An 18,047-nucleotide genomic window follows, 5' to 3' on the forward strand; every position below is an offset into this window, starting at 1 on the left:
CGGAGCGGCGAACGGGCTCATCGGCAGCATGCTGAACCAGCATACGCTGCCAGATCGCAGCTCGGCCTCAAATGGGAGAGGATCAAGAAGGATCTCTTGCTCACACAGGGGCTGTTGCTCGAGGCGTAGAGGAGGGGTCAGTGGCAACCCGGGTCGCCAGGGGTTGCTGCAGAAGCTCTGTGCCAAGTCCGACGAGGTCGAGGATGCGCTGGATGAGCTCCACTACTTCATCATCCAGGACCAACTCCACGGAACCCACTGCACAGTGCCGGATTTGGGTGATGACCTCCTTGTTCATGCTCGCCCTTGTTGCCATGCTCTTCGCCACACTGTCGGTAACTGTCTTGCATGCTTTTCTTGTTCACGCATGAAAGATGACGATGATGGTATTGCTGCTGCTGTAATTGCTGACATAACCTACACAATGCAGCTCTAAACCCTAGTAGTGGTGCTCCAGTTGCCAAGTTGCCATTTGACAGAGTTGCCATGTCCAAGAAAATTAAGTCAGCCATTGAGGAAATACAATCCGTGTGTGAAAATGTCTCCAAGTTGCTACAGATAATTCCGCACCATAGCACAACCACAACAGTCACCCCAAGACATCGCGTCACAGGATCAACCATTGGACAAGATACATTGCATGGAAGGAGAGCCCTTTTGGATAAAACCATAGATGACATCCTCACTACTTGCATAGAGCATTTTGAAACCTTTTCTGTTCTTCCTATTGTTGGTCCAGGCGGTATTGTAAAGAGATCTTTCACCGAACAACTTTTTAATGATAAAAGGATAGAAGAGCACTTTACTGTTAGGGCTTGGGTATGTGTATCAACTGATGTTTATGTGGTTAAGCTCAGCCAACAGATCCTTAGCTCCATACAAAAAAGAAATACTTCAAATCAAACAAAATCTGATTAGTCTGTATAAGATCTGACTTAGTACTCGTGTCCTGCAGTTTTTTTGAACAAAGTAGCATCCTGTATATGTAGCACATAAGCACTCCTCCTCATGGGTTCAGCATTACACATGAAAGACGATGATGATGACCAGTAGCATAGCCAGCTCAATAATCCACGGTGGTCCAATAGTAGAACTTTCATTTGTATTTAATTATTCCTATTGGATTTTACTTATTTTTTACTATAATATATAGGCTATAGGGAAATCTCAGGATGGTCCATGGACCACCCTGGTCACCCCCTAGCTACGCCACTGATGATGACAGGACAGCCTTGGAAGATCAGTACATCAGTTCTTTGTACTGTAAATTTAATTACAAGGCTTGTATTTAATGATTAAAATTTAATTCCAGCAAGGAATTACCGCAGTATAATTTCCAAGTGCTGTAACTAATGTGGGGTGTAATTTTTTTTCAAGTTTCCACAACTAATTTCCACCACACACAAACACCAAACTTGCATTTGTGACTACTAATCAACATTCCAACCCTAATCCCACATGTAAATTCTCCACAAGTAGGCAATAGTTTCATAGTCGATTCACAGTACCCGTCTGAAAAGAAGCTTTACAGTAAGGGTCTGAGCTAATTAAAGTTTGGTTTCATCCATAACAAAAATTCCCGAAGAAATTTTATTAGTATTCAGAAAAAGAAACTTAAGGTGACGACAAACCACCCACACATGCATACAAGGAACAATAATCATAAGAACGGGGCCGGAGATCCCTAAACATCTTATTCTTCTTGAAAGAACAACCAAATTAACCACATATGACTCAAATAAAACCTAGGCCATATAGACACCAATTCCGTTCAGGCATTTCATATCAGTATGCCCGAAGAAGCCGACAATTGCTTGGCCATTTGGCACGACGGTGCTGAAAGTAGTACCACCTTGTATATTTGTGGTGTTTCCATAAGGCCCGTATGTTTTCTTGCTGGTGGTAAACATCAGTGTCTGTATAACATCGAGATTATTATGTTTGATCACAGTTCCGGACATTCCTGTCACTATCTCATCAGGGCCGAGCACGATCTGCACATGAATAAAAGAAATTATTGCAAGTCTTTAAACAACCACAAAGAGTACAAAACACAATAGGTCATGCTTGACAAATCAGGTATTTCAATTGAACCCAGAGAAAAGCATGAGAAATAATCACACCTCTGCGTGATTGGGACTCTTAGTGCCCCAAATATTTGTGTTACCAATGTTGCCATATTGGTCGACGTAAATATATTCAAACGAATTAATTATTTCTTGATAATGGATGGTGATACTTGCAATCTTGGAGGGTTTTTCCAAACCAACAGCGGAACCCTGCTTGCCACCCCATGGGCCCCTCTTGTTGAGAATGGGCAGCTGCATGTGTACAGATAATGAGGCAATAGGTTCAGGACGAATCAACATTCAAGTACGAAAAAACCACCAAAAATCTGAATACCCTTCCATTCTCACTTGCATGCGACAGAATCCATGTATGGTAAGCTCGACTATGTCTCCACCATCTGTTTTCTCATGCAGCCTTTTGGCTACAACACCACGTGCCATCGCGAGATCACCTGTCCCGCCGACAATAGACCACTCACCTTCATCCTCTACAGATGCTCCCATTACCTGAAGCGTGCTTTTCTTAAGCCTGTGTAAAAGCAAGCACACTTAAATATCATCGCTAATCTGACATCATGAGCAGCTAGTTGACCTGCCAACCCTTGCTAGATGCTCAACTATAAATCGGACGATTATATTGTAAACCCTAGATTACGTTTCCCGCACAAATTTGCTACTAGCAACTTACACAGCATGAAACAAAAAAAGCACCATGTACACATACCTTTCAATCTCGAAACGAAGGGTGAATGTATTGTGCCAACTACCAGCGTAGAGATGCAATCCTTGTGCGCGTGCCACTAGCTCCACGTCGGAGCCAACCCCACCATAAATCGTCCAATCGTTAACTGCTGACTGGCCCAACCCAGTGGTAGCCTCTGCACCTATCAAAACTGATTGGTTTGGGCTTGGTCCAGAATAAATGTGGTGCCAGTACAAGCTACTGAACTTAAACTCGGTGTTTTGCACCGACCCATCAAATGCACTAGCATGGAAATTGGGGTGAGTGGCCATGGACAAGGATGGACAAAAATGCTAAGTGAAGTTGATCAATGGGCTTCTACCTACTCGATCTAGACTGAACTTGGGTGCTGCGAACGGATGCTGGCGTGGATAGGTATTTATAGGCCAGCTCCAGTAGATCCATGTACGCACACCATCACGTGTACTCAGAATAACTTATACGTTCTTGTGTACCACGAGCATTTTCCGGATGATATGGTTGCCACCAACCAAGCTCATGGCACATGCCTAATTAATGGTTCACATCACATGGCTAAATAATGTACTCCATTCGATCCATATTAATTGTCTCTAACTTAGTAGAACTTTCATATAAAGCGTAGAGCAATACACTGTAGCTCCAATTCATCAATGATATGTAGGCATATATTCCGTATAGTCATACGTGCTTGCGTAAGAATTGCATAACATCTTTTGTTATACCCTCCCATCGCAGCGGGGTTCTAATGAAAACTAAGGATAATTAAGACGCTTATTTTAATAGAGAACTTGAACAAAACATTAACACACAGTGAATACATAAACTCCTCAAGTTAAAGTCATGCCCGTCGATATCCCAATTCAAGGTCACCTTGATGCATGTAGAGAGTGCATACCATATAATATAACACATTTATAAACCACATTCTCTTACTTTTGATTGGAACATAATTTATGTTACGATTGGGGTGCATCACGGTTCACTCATATGTTGTACAATAGAACATGCCGACATAGTGTGAAAAGATCGATGATGAAGATACATAGTTTGTTTTCATGACAACATTTTGATAGATAAAGCATGATGCGTTGCATGGCCATTCTAGCTGATTGGATACTTCGGATATCCCCATCGGTCATCGCTGCCACTTGTTCTATCATGTTGCCATGAATTTCGCAAAGGGTGAGATTAGCATGATTGTCAAAATAAAGTGGTATGAGAATGTAACTACTTGAGAAAGGAAGTTCTATCATTGTAGGGTGAAATCACCCAAGATCAGCTTATCCTTGCCAGCGTAGGCGTAGATGCTCATGTTCACGATCCTAGCATGCCTTCTTTGATATCAGTGTGTAAGTACAGCTGGTTCTCCAGCCACTGTTAAGAACGGCACCCCGTCCACATGCATGCTACATCATCCGCTTGCTCCATAAATCTTGATTACTTTGACCTTCCCTAGGTTTGATTCATTTTCCTCTGTTTATGATGCACGCATACTCTTGTGGAAAACCAAGTTTTCTTCTACCCCAATGTTATGTGTATATAGATATGACCGATAATTTCTAGACCGTAATAGATGATATACCTAGGTTTAGAGGAGAAATCACTTAATTTTTCTTGACAATTATCTACTCTGGTCAATTTTGAGTGGACCATTTAGACCTGATGAATTTCGAGCTTTTGGTTTGTTCGATTTCCTCATTTCAATTACCACGTTTGTAAAGTTTTGGCCCAAGTCTCTATATTTAAGGAAACATTATTTAAGCACAATTCATTTTCATATGCTTAAATTCGTATGTGCATGGTTATATGATTCTTTCATATTACAGTAGATGCACACAGCTATCATAGATATCCATCTCCTGTTCTACGTTGTTGATGGTGATCTGATAAAGTTTTATAGATTGCGTGCAGCTGAGGCGCACTATGGATCGATGGATTGAGCTTGCTTGAACGCACATATACACATGAGTCCTCAACGCTGACCGGTTCCTAAGCTAGCCATGCTAGCTGATTGATTTTGCCAAGGCTCAACACGCACGTACACAACCTGACGATAAATATGATGGATTCCTCTCTTGTGTAAACCTAGCCTAGCTCCCGATTGATTCCCTCCCGGCCGGCCGGAAAGACAATGCAATACATGTACGTATTACACCTAATGGATGTACGTATGCAAAAATATTCTGAATGTGTAAATCTATTTTTTTCTGACTTGGACACGTGATTTTCATTAGCTAGATGGACAGGTTATTCAACTAAAAAAAAGATGGACGGTTATTTTTTATGACCTGGACGCGAGGACAATTTTTTTACCTGGACACATGATTTTCTTTAGCTAGCTAGACGGATAGTTTGCTTTTACCTGGATACGTGATTCTCTTGGCATGGAGACATGAGGACGGGTGTTAATTTTTTTTACCTGGGCACGTGGTTTTCTATAGCTAGAGGATGGGTATCCTTTTTTATATGGACGTGATACTTGTAGCTAGACGCGAGGAAAATTATTTAGGTCCTTAATGTTTTGCGTAATGGCAGTGGTGGGTAATTTAGAGAGGATGGCATTGGTGGGTTATTTGTTCAGCTGTAAAAGTGGATCTAACGGTTGTGGTTTTTTTTAAAATAAAATTAAAGGACAGATGTTTCTGATTATTGTGGTAATTTCTAGATTATTTCTCTTTTTTCTGGTTGACCCGTCAAATACTTTTTATATATAATAATAATAGATAATAGATGATCATGATACTACCATGTCCGTATTTCATTTTTATCAACACCTCTCTCTCTAAACAAGTGGGCATGATTATCGAATTCGGTTTTCGCTTAAGGACAAGCGAGGTCTAAGCTTGGGGGACTTGATACATCCATTTTGCATCATGAATTCCTATTGTTACTTACGATGTTTTTGATTAATATTATACTTTTTGGAGCAATTATAATGCCTTTTCTCTCTTAATTTGCAAGATGTATATGAAGAGGCAGATTGCCGGCAGCTGGAATTATGGATCTGGAAAAGCTATGTCAGAGATACCTGTTCTATACAACTCCAAATGAGCTGAAATTTCATGAAGAATTCTTTTGAAATATATAAAAAATATTGGTGGAAAGAAGTTCCAGAGAGGGCCAGCCAGGTGCCCACCGGGCACCAGGGTGACCCTCTGGGCGCGCCCTGGTGGCTTGTGGAGCCCCTGGCCCACTTTTGATTCCCATCTTTTGGTATATAAGCCTATTTGGCCTAAAAATATAGGGGGACTTTAGGGATGAAGTGCCGCCATTTCGAGGTGGAACCTGGGCAGAACCAATCTAGGTCTCCAGGGGAGCGATTCCGGCAGGGATACTTCCCTCCGAGAGGGGGAAATCAATGCCACGATCATCATGAATAATACTCTCATCATGGGAGGACCAATCTGCATCAACATTTTCACCAACACCATCTCATCTCAAATACTAGTTCATCTCTTATATTCAATCTCACATTTTCACCACGATCATCACGAATAATACTCTCATCATGGGAGAAGTCTTGTCATGAGTAATCATTTAAATTCTGTATTCGTTCGGTATTTTGATGATATATATGTTGTTGTTTCCCATGGTATTATATGAACGTCTACTACATGACACTTCACCATCTTTGAGCCTATGGTAATGCATTGTGGAGTAGTAATTAGATGATCTGTTGCTAGAGTGACAGAAGCTTAAACCCTAGTTTATACGCTATTCCGTAAGGGGCTAATTTGGATCCATATGTTTCACGCTATGGTTAGATTTATCTTAATTCTTCTTTCATAGTTGTGGATGCTCGCGAGAGGGGGTAATCATAAGTGGGATGCTTGTTCAAGTAAGAACAACACCCAAGCACCGGTCCACCCACATATCAAATTATCAAAGTAAAGAACGCGAATCAAACCAATATGATGAAAAGTGACTAGATGAAATTGTCGTGTGTCCTCAAGAACATTTTACTTGCTATAAGAGTTTGTTCTGGCTTCTCCGTTGCTACAAAACGGATTGGGCTATCTTGCTACACCTTGTTGGGGAACGTAGCAGAAATTCAAAATTTTCCTACGTGTCACCAAGATCTATTTATGGAGAAACCAACAACGAGGGGAAGGAGAGTGCATCTACATACCCTTGTAGATCGCTAAGCGGAAGCGTTCAAGTGAACGGGGTTGATGGAGTCGTACTCGTCGTGATTCAAATCACCGATGATCCTAGTGCCGAACGGACGGCACCTCCGCGTTCAACACACGTACAGCCCGATGACGTCTCCCATGCCTTGATCCAGCAAGGAGAGAGGGAGAGGTTGAGGAAGACTCCATCCAGCAGCAGCACAACAGCGTGGTGGTTGTGGAGGAGCGTGGCAATCCTGCAGGGCTTCGCCAAGCACCTGCGGGAGAGGAGGAGGTGTCACGGGAGGGAGGGAGGTGCCAGGGACTCAGGTGCGGCTGCCCTCCCTCCCCTCCACTATATATAGGGGCAAGGGAGAGGGGGGAGGCATAGCCTTGGCCCTTCCTCCAAGGAAGGGTGCGGCCAGGGAGGAGTCCATCCTCCCTAAGGCACCTAGGAGGTGCCTTCCCCCTTTAGGACTCTCCCTTTCCCTTATCTCTTGGCGCATGGGCCTCTTGGGGGGCGCACCAGCCCACCTGGGGCTGGTCCCCTCCCACACTTGGCCCATGTAGCCCTCCGAGGATGGTGGCCCCACTTGGTGGACCCCCGGGACCCTTCCGGTGGTCCCGGTACATTACCGATAAAACCCGAAACTTTTCCGGTGACCAAAACAGGACTTCCCATATATAATTCTTTACCTCCGGACCATTTCGGAACTCCTCGTGACGTCCGGGATCTCATTCGGGACTCCGAACAACATTGGGTAACCACATACAAACTTCCTTTATAACCCTAGCGTCATCGAACCTTAAGTGTGTAGACCTTACGGGTTCGGGAACCATGCAGACATGACCGAGACGTTCTCCGGTCAATAACCAACAGCGGGATCTGGATACACATGTTGGCTCCCACATGTTCCACGATGATCTCATCGGATGAACCACGATGTCAAGGACTCAATCGATCCCGTATACAATTCCCTTTGTCTAGCGGTATTGTACTTGCCCGAGATTCGATCGCCGGTATCCCGATACCTTGTTCAATCTCGTTACCGGCAAGTCTCTTTACTCGTTCCGTAACACATCATCCCGCGATCAACCCCTTGGTCACATTGTGCACATTATGATGATGTCCTACCGAGTGGGCCCAGAGATACCTCTCCGTCACACAGAGTGACAAATCCCAGTCTCGATTCGTGCCAACCCAACAGACACTTTCAGAGATACCTGTAGTGCACCTTTATAGCCACCCAGTTACGTTGTGATGTTTGGTACACCCAAAGCACTCCTACGGTATCCGGGAGTTGCACAATCTCATGGTCTAAGGAAATGATACTTGACATTAGAAAAGCTTTAGCATACGAACTACATGATCTTTGTGCTAGGCTTAGGATTGGGTCTTGTCCATCACATCATTCTCCTAATGATGTGATCCCGTTATCAATGACATCCAATATCCATGGTCAGGAAACCGTAACCATCTATTGATTAATGAGCTAGTCAACTAGAGGCTTACTAGGGACATGGTGTTGTCTATGTACCCACACATGTATCTGAGTTTCCTATCAATACAATTATAGCATGGATAATAAACGATTATCATGAACAAGGAAATATAATAATAACTAATTTATTATTGCCTCTAGGGCATATTTCCAACAGTCTCCCACTTGCACTAGAGTCAATAATCTAGTTCACATCGCCATGTGATTAACACTCACAGGTCACATCGCCATGTGACCAACATCCAAAGAGTTTACCAGTGTCATTAAACTAGTTCACATCATCATGTGATTAAGACTCAATGAGTTCTGGGGTTTGATCATGTTTTGCTTGTGAGAGAGGTTTTAGTCAACGGATCTGAACCTTTCAGATCCGTGTGTGCTTTGCAAATTTCTAGGTCATATTATAAATGCTGCTTCCACGCTCCATTTGAAACTATTCCAAATGGTTGCTCCACTATACGTATCCGGTTTGCTATTCAGAGTCATTCGGGTAGGTGTTAAAGCTTGCATCGACGTAACCCTTTACGCCGAACTCTTTATCACCTCCATAATTGAGAAACATGTCCTTATTTACTCCAAGGATAATTTTGACCTCTGTCCAATGATCCATTCCTGGATCATTCTTGTACCCCTTGACTGACTCATGGCAAGGCACACTTCCGGTGCGGTACACATCATAGCATACTATAGAGCCTATGTCCGAAGCATAGGGGACGACCTTCGTCCTTTCTCTCTTTTCTGTCGTGGTCGAGCTTTAACTCTTAACTTCATACCTTACAACTCAGGCAAGAACTCCTTCTTTGACTGATCCATCTTGAACACCTTCAAGATCATGTCAAGGTATGTGCTCATTTGAAAGTATCATTTAGCGTTTTCGATCTGTTCTCATAGATCTTGATGCTCAATGTTTAAGCAGCTTAATCCAGGTTTTCACTTGAAAAACACTTTTCAAATAACCCTATATGCTTTACAGAAAATTCTTCATCATTTCTGATCATCAATATGTCAACGACATATACTCATCAGAAATTCTATAGTGCTCCCACTCACTTCTTTGGAAATACAAGTTTCTCACAAACTTTGTATAAACCCAAAATCTTTGATCATTTTATCAAAACGTATATTCCAACTCCGAGATGCTTATTCCAGTCCTTAGAAGGATCGCTGGAGCCAGCATACCTTTTAGCATCCTTAGGATCGACAAAAACTTTCTGATTGTATCACATACAACCTTTCCTTACAAAACTAGTAAGGAAACTCGTTTTGACATCCATCTGCCAGGTTTCATAAATGCAGCTAATGCTAACATGATTCCGACGGACTTAAGCATCGCTACGGATGAGAAAATCTCATCGTAGTCAACTCCTTGAACTTGTGAAAAACTCTTCACCACAAGTCGAGCTTCATAGACGGTGACATTACCGTCCACGTCCGTCTTCTTCTTAAAGATCTATTTATCTCAATGGCTTGCCGATCAACGGGCAAGTCCACCAAAGTCCATGCTTTGTTCTGATACATGGATCCTATCTCGGATTTCATGGCTTCTAACCATTTGTTGGAATATGGGCCCACCATTGCTTCTCCATAGCTCGCAGGTTCATTGTTGTCTAGCAACATGACATTCAAGACAGGATCACCGTACCACTCCGAAGCAGTACGCGTCCTTGTCGTCCTACGAGGTTCGGTAGTGACTTGATCTGAAGCTTCATGATCACTATCATAAGCTTCTACTTCAATTGATGTAGGTGCCACAGGAACTTCCTGTGCCCTGCTACACACGGGTTGAAGTGATGGTTCAGTAACCTCATCAAGTCTCCACCATCCTCCCACTCAATTCTTTCGAGAGAAACTTTTCCTCGAGAAAGGACCCGTTTCTAGAAACAATCCCTATTGCTTTCGGATCTAAATTAGGAGGTATACCCAACCGTTTTGGGTGTCCTATGAAGATGCATTTTATCCGCTTTGGGTTCGAGCTTATCAACCTGAAACTTTTTCACATAAGCGTCGCAGCCCCAAACCTTTAAGAAACGACAACTTAGATTTCTCCAAACCATAGTTCAAACAGTGCCGTCTCAACGGAATTACGTGGTGCCCTATTAAAGTGAGTGAGGTTGTCTCTAATGCCTAACCCATGAACGATAGTGGTAATTCGATAAGAGACATCATGGTACACACCATATCTAATAGGGTGCAACTATGATGTTCGGACACACCATCAGACTATGGTGTTCCAGGTGGTATTAAATTGTGAAACAATTTCCACAATGTCTTAATAGCGTGCCAAAGCTCGTAACTCAGATACTCATCTCTATGATCATATCATAGACATTTTATCCTCTTGTCACAATGATCTTTAACTTCACTCTGAAATTACTTGAACCATTCAATAATTCAGACTTTGTGTTTCATCAAGTAAATATACTCAACATCTACTCGAATCATCTGTGAAGTCAGAACATAACGATATTCACTGCATGCCTCAGCACTCATTGGATTGCACACATCAAAATGTGTTACTTCCAACAGGTTGCTACCTTGTTCCATCTTACTGAAACCGAGGCTTTTCAGTCATCTTGTCCATGTGGTATGATTTGCATGTCTCAAATGATTCAACATCAAGTGTCCAAACGGTCCATCTGCATGGAGTTTCTTCATGCGTATACACCAATAGACATGGTTCACATGTCTCAACCCTTTTAAAAAACGAGTGAGTCCAAAGATCCATCAACATGGAGCTTCTTCATGTGTTTTACACCAATATGACTCAAATGGCAGTGCCACAAGCAGGTGGTACTATCTTATATCTTTTGGCATGAAAATGTGTATCACTACGATCGAGATTTCAATAAACCATTCATTTTAGGTGCTAGACCATTGAAGGTATTATTCAAATTAACAGAGTAACCATTATTCTCCTTAAATGAATAACCGTATTGCGACAGACATAATCCAATCATGTCTATGCTCAACGCAAACACCAAATAACAATTATTTAGGTTTAACACCAATCTCGATGGTAGAGGGAGCGTGCGATGCTTGATCCTATCAACCTTGGAAACACTTCCAACACGTATCGTCAGCTCACCTTTAGTTAGTCTCCGTTTATTCCGTAGCTTTTGTTTCGAGTTACTAACACTTAGCAACCGAACCGGTATCTAATACCCTGGTGCTACTAGGAGTACTAGTAAAGTACACATTAACATAATGTATATCCAATATACTTCTATCGACCTTGCCAGCCTTCTTATCTACCAAGTATCTAGGGTAATTCTGCTCCAGTGGCTGTTCCCCTTATTACAGAAGCACTTAGTCTCGGGTTTGGGTTCAACCTTGGGTTTCTTCACTGGAGCAGCAACTGATTTGCCGTTTCATGAAGTGTCCCTTCTTGCCCTTGCCCTTCTTGAAACTAGTGGTTTCACCAACCATCAACAATTGATGCTCCTTCTTGATTTCTACTCTCGCGGTGTCAAACATCGTGAATACCTCAAGGATCATCATATCTATCCCTGACATGTTATAGTTCATCACGAAGCTCTAGCAGCTTGGTGGCAATGACTTTGGAGAAACATCACTATCTCATCTGGAAGATCAACTCCCACTCGATTCAAGTGATTGTTGCACTCAGACAATCTGAGCACAAGCTCAATGATTGAGCTTTTCTCCCTTAGTTTGCAGGCTAAGAAAATCGTCGGAGGTCTTATACCTCTTGACGTGGGCCTGAAATCCCAATTTCAGCCCTCGAAACATCTCATATGTTCCGCGACGTTTCGAAAAACGTCTTTGGTGCCTCAACTCTAAACCGTTTAACTGAACTATCACGTAGTTATCAAAACGTCTATGTCCGATGTTCGTAACATCCACAAATGACGTTTGGGGTTCAGCACACTGAGCGGTGCATTAAGGACATAAGCTTTCTACTGTCCGCATAATCGCTACTGTCAACTTTCAACTATATTTTTCTAGGAACATATCTAAACAGTGGAACTAAAGCGCGAGCTTACGACATAATTTGCAAAGATCTTTTGACTATGTTCAGGATAATTAAGTTCATCTCATGAACTCCCACTCAGATAGACATCCTTCTAGTCATCTAAGTGATTACATGATCTGAGTCAACTAGGCCGTGTCCGATCATCACGTGAGACGGACTAGTCATCATCGGTGAACATCTTCATGTTGATCGTATCTACTATACGACTCATGCTCGACCTTTCGGTCTCTTGTGTTCCGAGGCCATGTCTGTACATGCTAGGCTCGTCAAGCTAACCTAAGTGTTCTGCGTGTGTAAATCTGGCTTACACCCGTTGTATGTGAACGTAAGAATCTATCACACCCGATCATCACGTGGTGCTTCGAAACGACGAACTTTCGCAACGGTGCACAGTTAGGGGGAACACCTTCTTGAAATTTTAATGAGGGATCATCTTATTTACTACCGTCGTTCTAAGCAAATAAGATGCATAAACATGATAAACATCACATGCAATCAAATAGTGACATGATATGGCCAATATCATTTTGCTCCTTTTGATCTCCATCTTCGGGGCTCCATGATCATCATCGTCACCGGCATGACACCATGATCTCCATCATCGTGTCTTCATGAAGTTGCCTCGCCAACTATTACTTATACTACTATGGCTACCGGTTAGCAATAAAGTAAAGTAATTACATGGCGTTGTATAATGACACGCAGGTCATACAATAAATAAAGACAACTCCTATGGCTCCTGCCGGTTGTCATACTCATCGACATGCAAGTCGTGATTCCTATTACAAGAACATGATCAATCTCATACATCACATATCATTCATCACATTCTTCTTGGCCATATCACATCACATAGCATACCCTGCAAAAACAAGTTAGACGTCCTCTAATTGTTGTTTGCATGTTTTACGTGGCTGCTATGGGTTTCTAGCAAGAACGTTTCTTACCTACGCAAAACCACAACGTGATATGTCAATTGCTATTTACCCTTCATAAGGACCCTTTTCATCGCATCCGATCCGACTAAAGTGGGAGAGACTGGCACCCGCTAGCCACCTTATGCACCAAGTGCATGTCAGTCGGTGGAACCTGTCTCACGTAAGAGTACGTGTAAGGTCGGTCCGGACCGCTTCATCCCACAATACCGTTGAAACAAGATTGGACTAGTAACGGCAAGCATATTGAACAAAATCAACGCCCACAACTACTTTGTGTTCTACTCGTGCAAAGAATCTACGCAATAGACCTAGCTCATGATGCCACTGTTGGGGAACGTAGCAGAAATTCAAAATTTTCCTACGTGTCACCAAGATCTATCTATGGAGAAACCAGCAACGAGGGGAAGGAGAGTGCATCTACATACCCTTGTAGATCGCTAAGCGGAAGCGTTCAAGTGAACGGGGTTGATGGAGTCGTACTCGTCGTGATTCAAATCACCGATGATCCTAGTGCCGAACGGACGGCACCTTCACGTTCAACACACGTACAGCCCGGTGACATCTCCCATGCCTTGATCCAGCAAGGAGAGAGGGAGAGGTTGAGGAAGACTCCATCCAGCAGCAACACAACAGCGTGGTGGTGGTGGAGGAGCATGGCAATCCTGCAGGGCTTCGCCAAGCACCTGCGGGAGAGGAGGAGGTGTCACGGGAGGGAGGGAGGTGCCAGGGACTCAGGTGCGGCTGCCCTCCCTCCCCTCCACTATATATAGGGGCAAGGGAGAGGGGGGAGGCACAGCCTTGGCCCTTCCTCCAAGGAAGGGTGCGGCCAGGGAGGAGTCCATCCTCCCTAAGGCACCTAGGAGGTGCCTTCCCCCTTTAGGGCTCTCCCTTTCCCTTATCTCTTGGCGCATGGGCCTCTTGGGGGGGCGCACCAGCCCACCTGGGGCTGGTCCCCTCCCACACATGGCCCATGCAGCCCTCCAAGGATGGTGGACCCCCGGGACCCTCCCGGTGGTCCCAGTACATTACCGATAAAACCCGAAACTTTTCCGGTGACCAAAACAGGACTTCCCATATATAATTCTTTACCTCCGGACCATTCCGGAACTCCCCGTGACGTCTGGGATCTCATTCGGGACTCCGAACAACATTCGGTAACCACATACAAACTTCCTTTATAACCCTAGAGTCATCGAACCTTAAGTGTGTAAACCCTACGGGTTCGGGAACCATGCAGACATGACCGAGACGTCTCCGGTCAATAACCAACAGCAGGATCTGGATACCCATGTTGGCTCCCACATGTTCCACGATGATCTCATCGAATGAACCACGATGTCAAGGACTCAATCGATCCCGTATACAATTCCCTTTGTCTAGCGGTATTGTACTTGCCCGAGATTCGATTGCCGGTATCCCGATACCTTGTTCAATCTCGTTACCGGCAAGTCTCTTTACTTGTTCCGTGACACATCATCCCGCGATCAACCCCTTGGTCACATTGTGCATATTATGATGATGTCCTACCGAGTGGGCCCAGAGATACCTCTCCGTCACACGGAGTGACAAATCCCAGTCTCGATTCGTGCCAACCCAACAGACACTTTCGGAGATACCTATAGTGCACCTTTATAGCCACCCAGTTACGTTGTGACGTTTGGTACACCCAAAGCACTCCTACGGTATCCGGGAGTTGCACAATCTCATGGTCTAAGGAAATGATACTTGACATTAGAAAAGCTTTAGCATACGAACTACACGATCTTTGTGCTAGGCTTAGGATTGGGTCTTGTCCATCACATCATTCTCCTAATGATGTGATCCCGTTATCAATGACATCCAATGTCCATGGTCAGGAAACCGTAACCATCTATTGATTAACGAGCTAGTCAACTAGAGGCTTACTAGGGACATGGTGTTGTCTATGTACCCACACATGTATCTGAGTTTCCTATCAATACAATTATAGCATGGATAATAAACGATTATCATGAACAAGGAAATATAATAATAACTAATTTATTATTGCCTCTAGGGCATATTTCCAACACACCTTTCTTACCGTTACTACTTATCGCTTGTTACAAATTATCTTACTACGAAACTATCTGCTATTTACAACTTCAGCGTCTAAAGAAAATACCTTGTTGAAACTGCTTGTCATTTCCTTCTGCTCCTCTTTGGGTTCGACGCTCTTACTTATCTAATGGACTATGATTGATCCCTTATACTAGTGGGTCATCAGCAATGCACTATGTACTCCAAACTATACATCCTAGGTTCGAGACTCGAGACGCAAATTTTTTGAGTTTCAATGTTTCTGCCCCATTTCAAAATACATAGCAGTTGTTCGCATATATATGCTTTCCATGTTTGTAGTCATATTATATTGAACTTACATTTTATCTATTTATTTTTATATATTTGTTCAGGTACATGCATTGATGAATATTCTGAGCAATTTCAGACTTCAGGAACACTATAAGACAATAGTTTGAGCACTTTCAGAATTATGTACGAAGAGTTTTAGAAAGAGTAGTTTTAGCAAAACGATTAGTTAATTTTCTATATACATTAAAAACTGACCCATCTTACATTGCCTATGCCAATAAAAACTATCGTAGAATATGCACATCGCTAGTGACAATCAAATGCTTCGCCGAAAATCAGCCCAAATGTAACCAAAATCAGCTGAAGGTGCTCCACCGGAAGGATATAAGATGCTAACGGATTTCGTCACGGAAAATGATCTTCGATGATGTTTTTTTTTCATCACAAGAATTTCCTTACAAAACCGCACACTTTGTAGTGGATCATCAAACTTGTGGCTCATGTACTCACCTCCATTATCTGATCGGAGAAGTTTTGTCGTTTTGCCAACATGATTTTCAACTCCATTATAAAACTCTTTTTGAACTTTTTAAAAGTTTCTATATGTACTCAAGTCGTTGGTAAATGTCACGAAAAACTGATTGCCACCTCTAGCCGTTGTGCTCATTGGACAATGCAGATCGATGTGTGTCAGTTCCACAAGCGCCCTCTCGCAACTCTTTTCAAACGGGAACTTAGTCATTGTTAGCCTTACTCTTGATTCCATATATTATCATGTTTGAGTTTTTGCATGTAGTCTAGTCTAGTGTGTTATTGGTCCGGTGAAGCTTCAGCTGAGCGTGCCAAGGAGGCGAGATGCGAGGCTGCCGTGCGAGGCGGCGAGCACGGCGAGATGCCGATGGTGCTGTGCGATACAGCAACACCGTGAGAAGCGGCAAGACGTATCAGAGGCTGGAGCCGCGATGAACTGCATCAAATTGGGTCGGTTGAGCCGGCAGGTCGTTCTGTTTGTTGGACTAGCTGTGCATGCGTGAGTTTGTTGAGTCCTAGCCGAGAGTACTGTTGCTAGTAGTGGATGCATGCATGTAGTTGGCCTGGTCACAAGTGGCTGCCAAGTCATTTGGATCATGGAGTGAGGTTAGGCCGTGGTTAGTGCATGTAGTGGCTTAGTTAGTGGTAGTAGTGGGCTGCTGTGCGTGAGTGCATGGCATAGTGCCTGGTCCTTCGTATATATATACCTTGTGTTGGAGTAATGAAAAGACGAGGCCAAGAGGGCTGGAGAAAACATGTAGCCACAGTGTGCCACCAAGGAAGTGCTTAATGTAGGGTGCGTGTTCTCACCGGGAGCAACATAACAAAGCTGGCTTTCTCCATGGTGAAGTGTGTGTGTGTGTGTGTGTGTGTGTGTGTGTGTGTGTGTATTCTTGTGTTCTTGAGAGAAGAAGAAAGAGAGAGATAAGAAGAAGCGGCGCAGAGAGAGGCAGGGCCAACAGTCATCTTGCTAGCATGCATGATTAACATGTCTCGAATGATTTGAAATCGGACGAAGTTAGGAGTCTATTATCATGGACCTTCTTCGTGCATTTTAAAGTAATGTGTCCAAACCGATAATGCTAGAAGTATGTCGGATTTATGTCGTTAGTCTTATGCCTTTTGGCATTCCTGTTATAGACCTGCTCTATTTTTAGATTCCATTTAAAAAAACCCATTCAGAATGGGTGCATAGTCATGGAACATGCTATTCAAAGATATCAAATAATCATTGTTCTTTAGACTGGAATTATGACCAGTCTCATCAAACATGAGGTGCAAATAATGTTTCAACTAAGTGCTAGAATATAATAACAACGAAAGTAGTCTAAGCTGCATGTCAAGGTCCAACGCAACAACTCCAAGACACTTAACCGAGATCAAGATCTGGATCAATATCCCACTTACCCACCATTAAGAGCACTCGTTGACGGTAAATAAAAATGTGCGTCAGGTCCTTTGGTTCCAGATGTACACCTAGGGATGTGCATGAAAGATAGATAATTTTGCATCACCCTATGCGAAGCACCCTATTAGTGGCAACACCAGATCGGGCTATCGATGGTACGGCCTTGTCTGACGTGTCCACAACTATAAAAAAAACACAAGTCGGGTGCTTTGATTCAACGCATCCCTATATACTAGATCTCTATGGTTAAATTGCTATAAGGCCTGATCGACATTTCATCGGTTAAGTGTGCTAGTTACTGTCGTTCTCATCCATCCTATTATCCTCCTTGCACTAGCAAGGGCCGGTAAGAACTAGGCTGGTCGGACGAGGAAGGTTGACATCAGGGCAACAATAAAGTGAAAGGAAGGTTATATGATGGATGAAAGCGACAGTAACTAGCAC

General features: G+C 43.3%; 1 protein-coding gene across 1 annotated transcript; it reads right to left on the bottom strand.

Annotated features, from left to right (window-relative positions):
- Positions 1-1,567: 1,567 nt before the first annotated feature.
- LOC119338279 lies at positions 1,568-3,152 on the bottom strand. Its single transcript, XM_037610574.1, has 4 exons — positions 2,794-3,152; positions 2,418-2,598; positions 2,124-2,321; positions 1,568-1,994 (listed from the first exon to the last, which is right to left on the bottom strand). The coding sequence occupies exons 1-4, from the start codon at positions 3,081-3,083 to the stop codon at positions 1,746-1,748; spliced, it is 918 nt and encodes a 305-aa protein (XP_037466471.1). The 5' UTR covers positions 3,084-3,152; the 3' UTR covers positions 1,568-1,745.
- Between the last annotated feature and the right edge of the window lie 14,895 nt (positions 3,153-18,047).

This window comes from Triticum dicoccoides, chromosome 7B (assembly GCF_002162155.2).
Source record: "Triticum dicoccoides isolate Atlit2015 ecotype Zavitan chromosome 7B, WEW_v2.0, whole genome shotgun sequence".
Taxonomy (NCBI): domain Eukaryota; kingdom Viridiplantae; phylum Streptophyta; class Magnoliopsida; order Poales; family Poaceae; genus Triticum; species Triticum dicoccoides.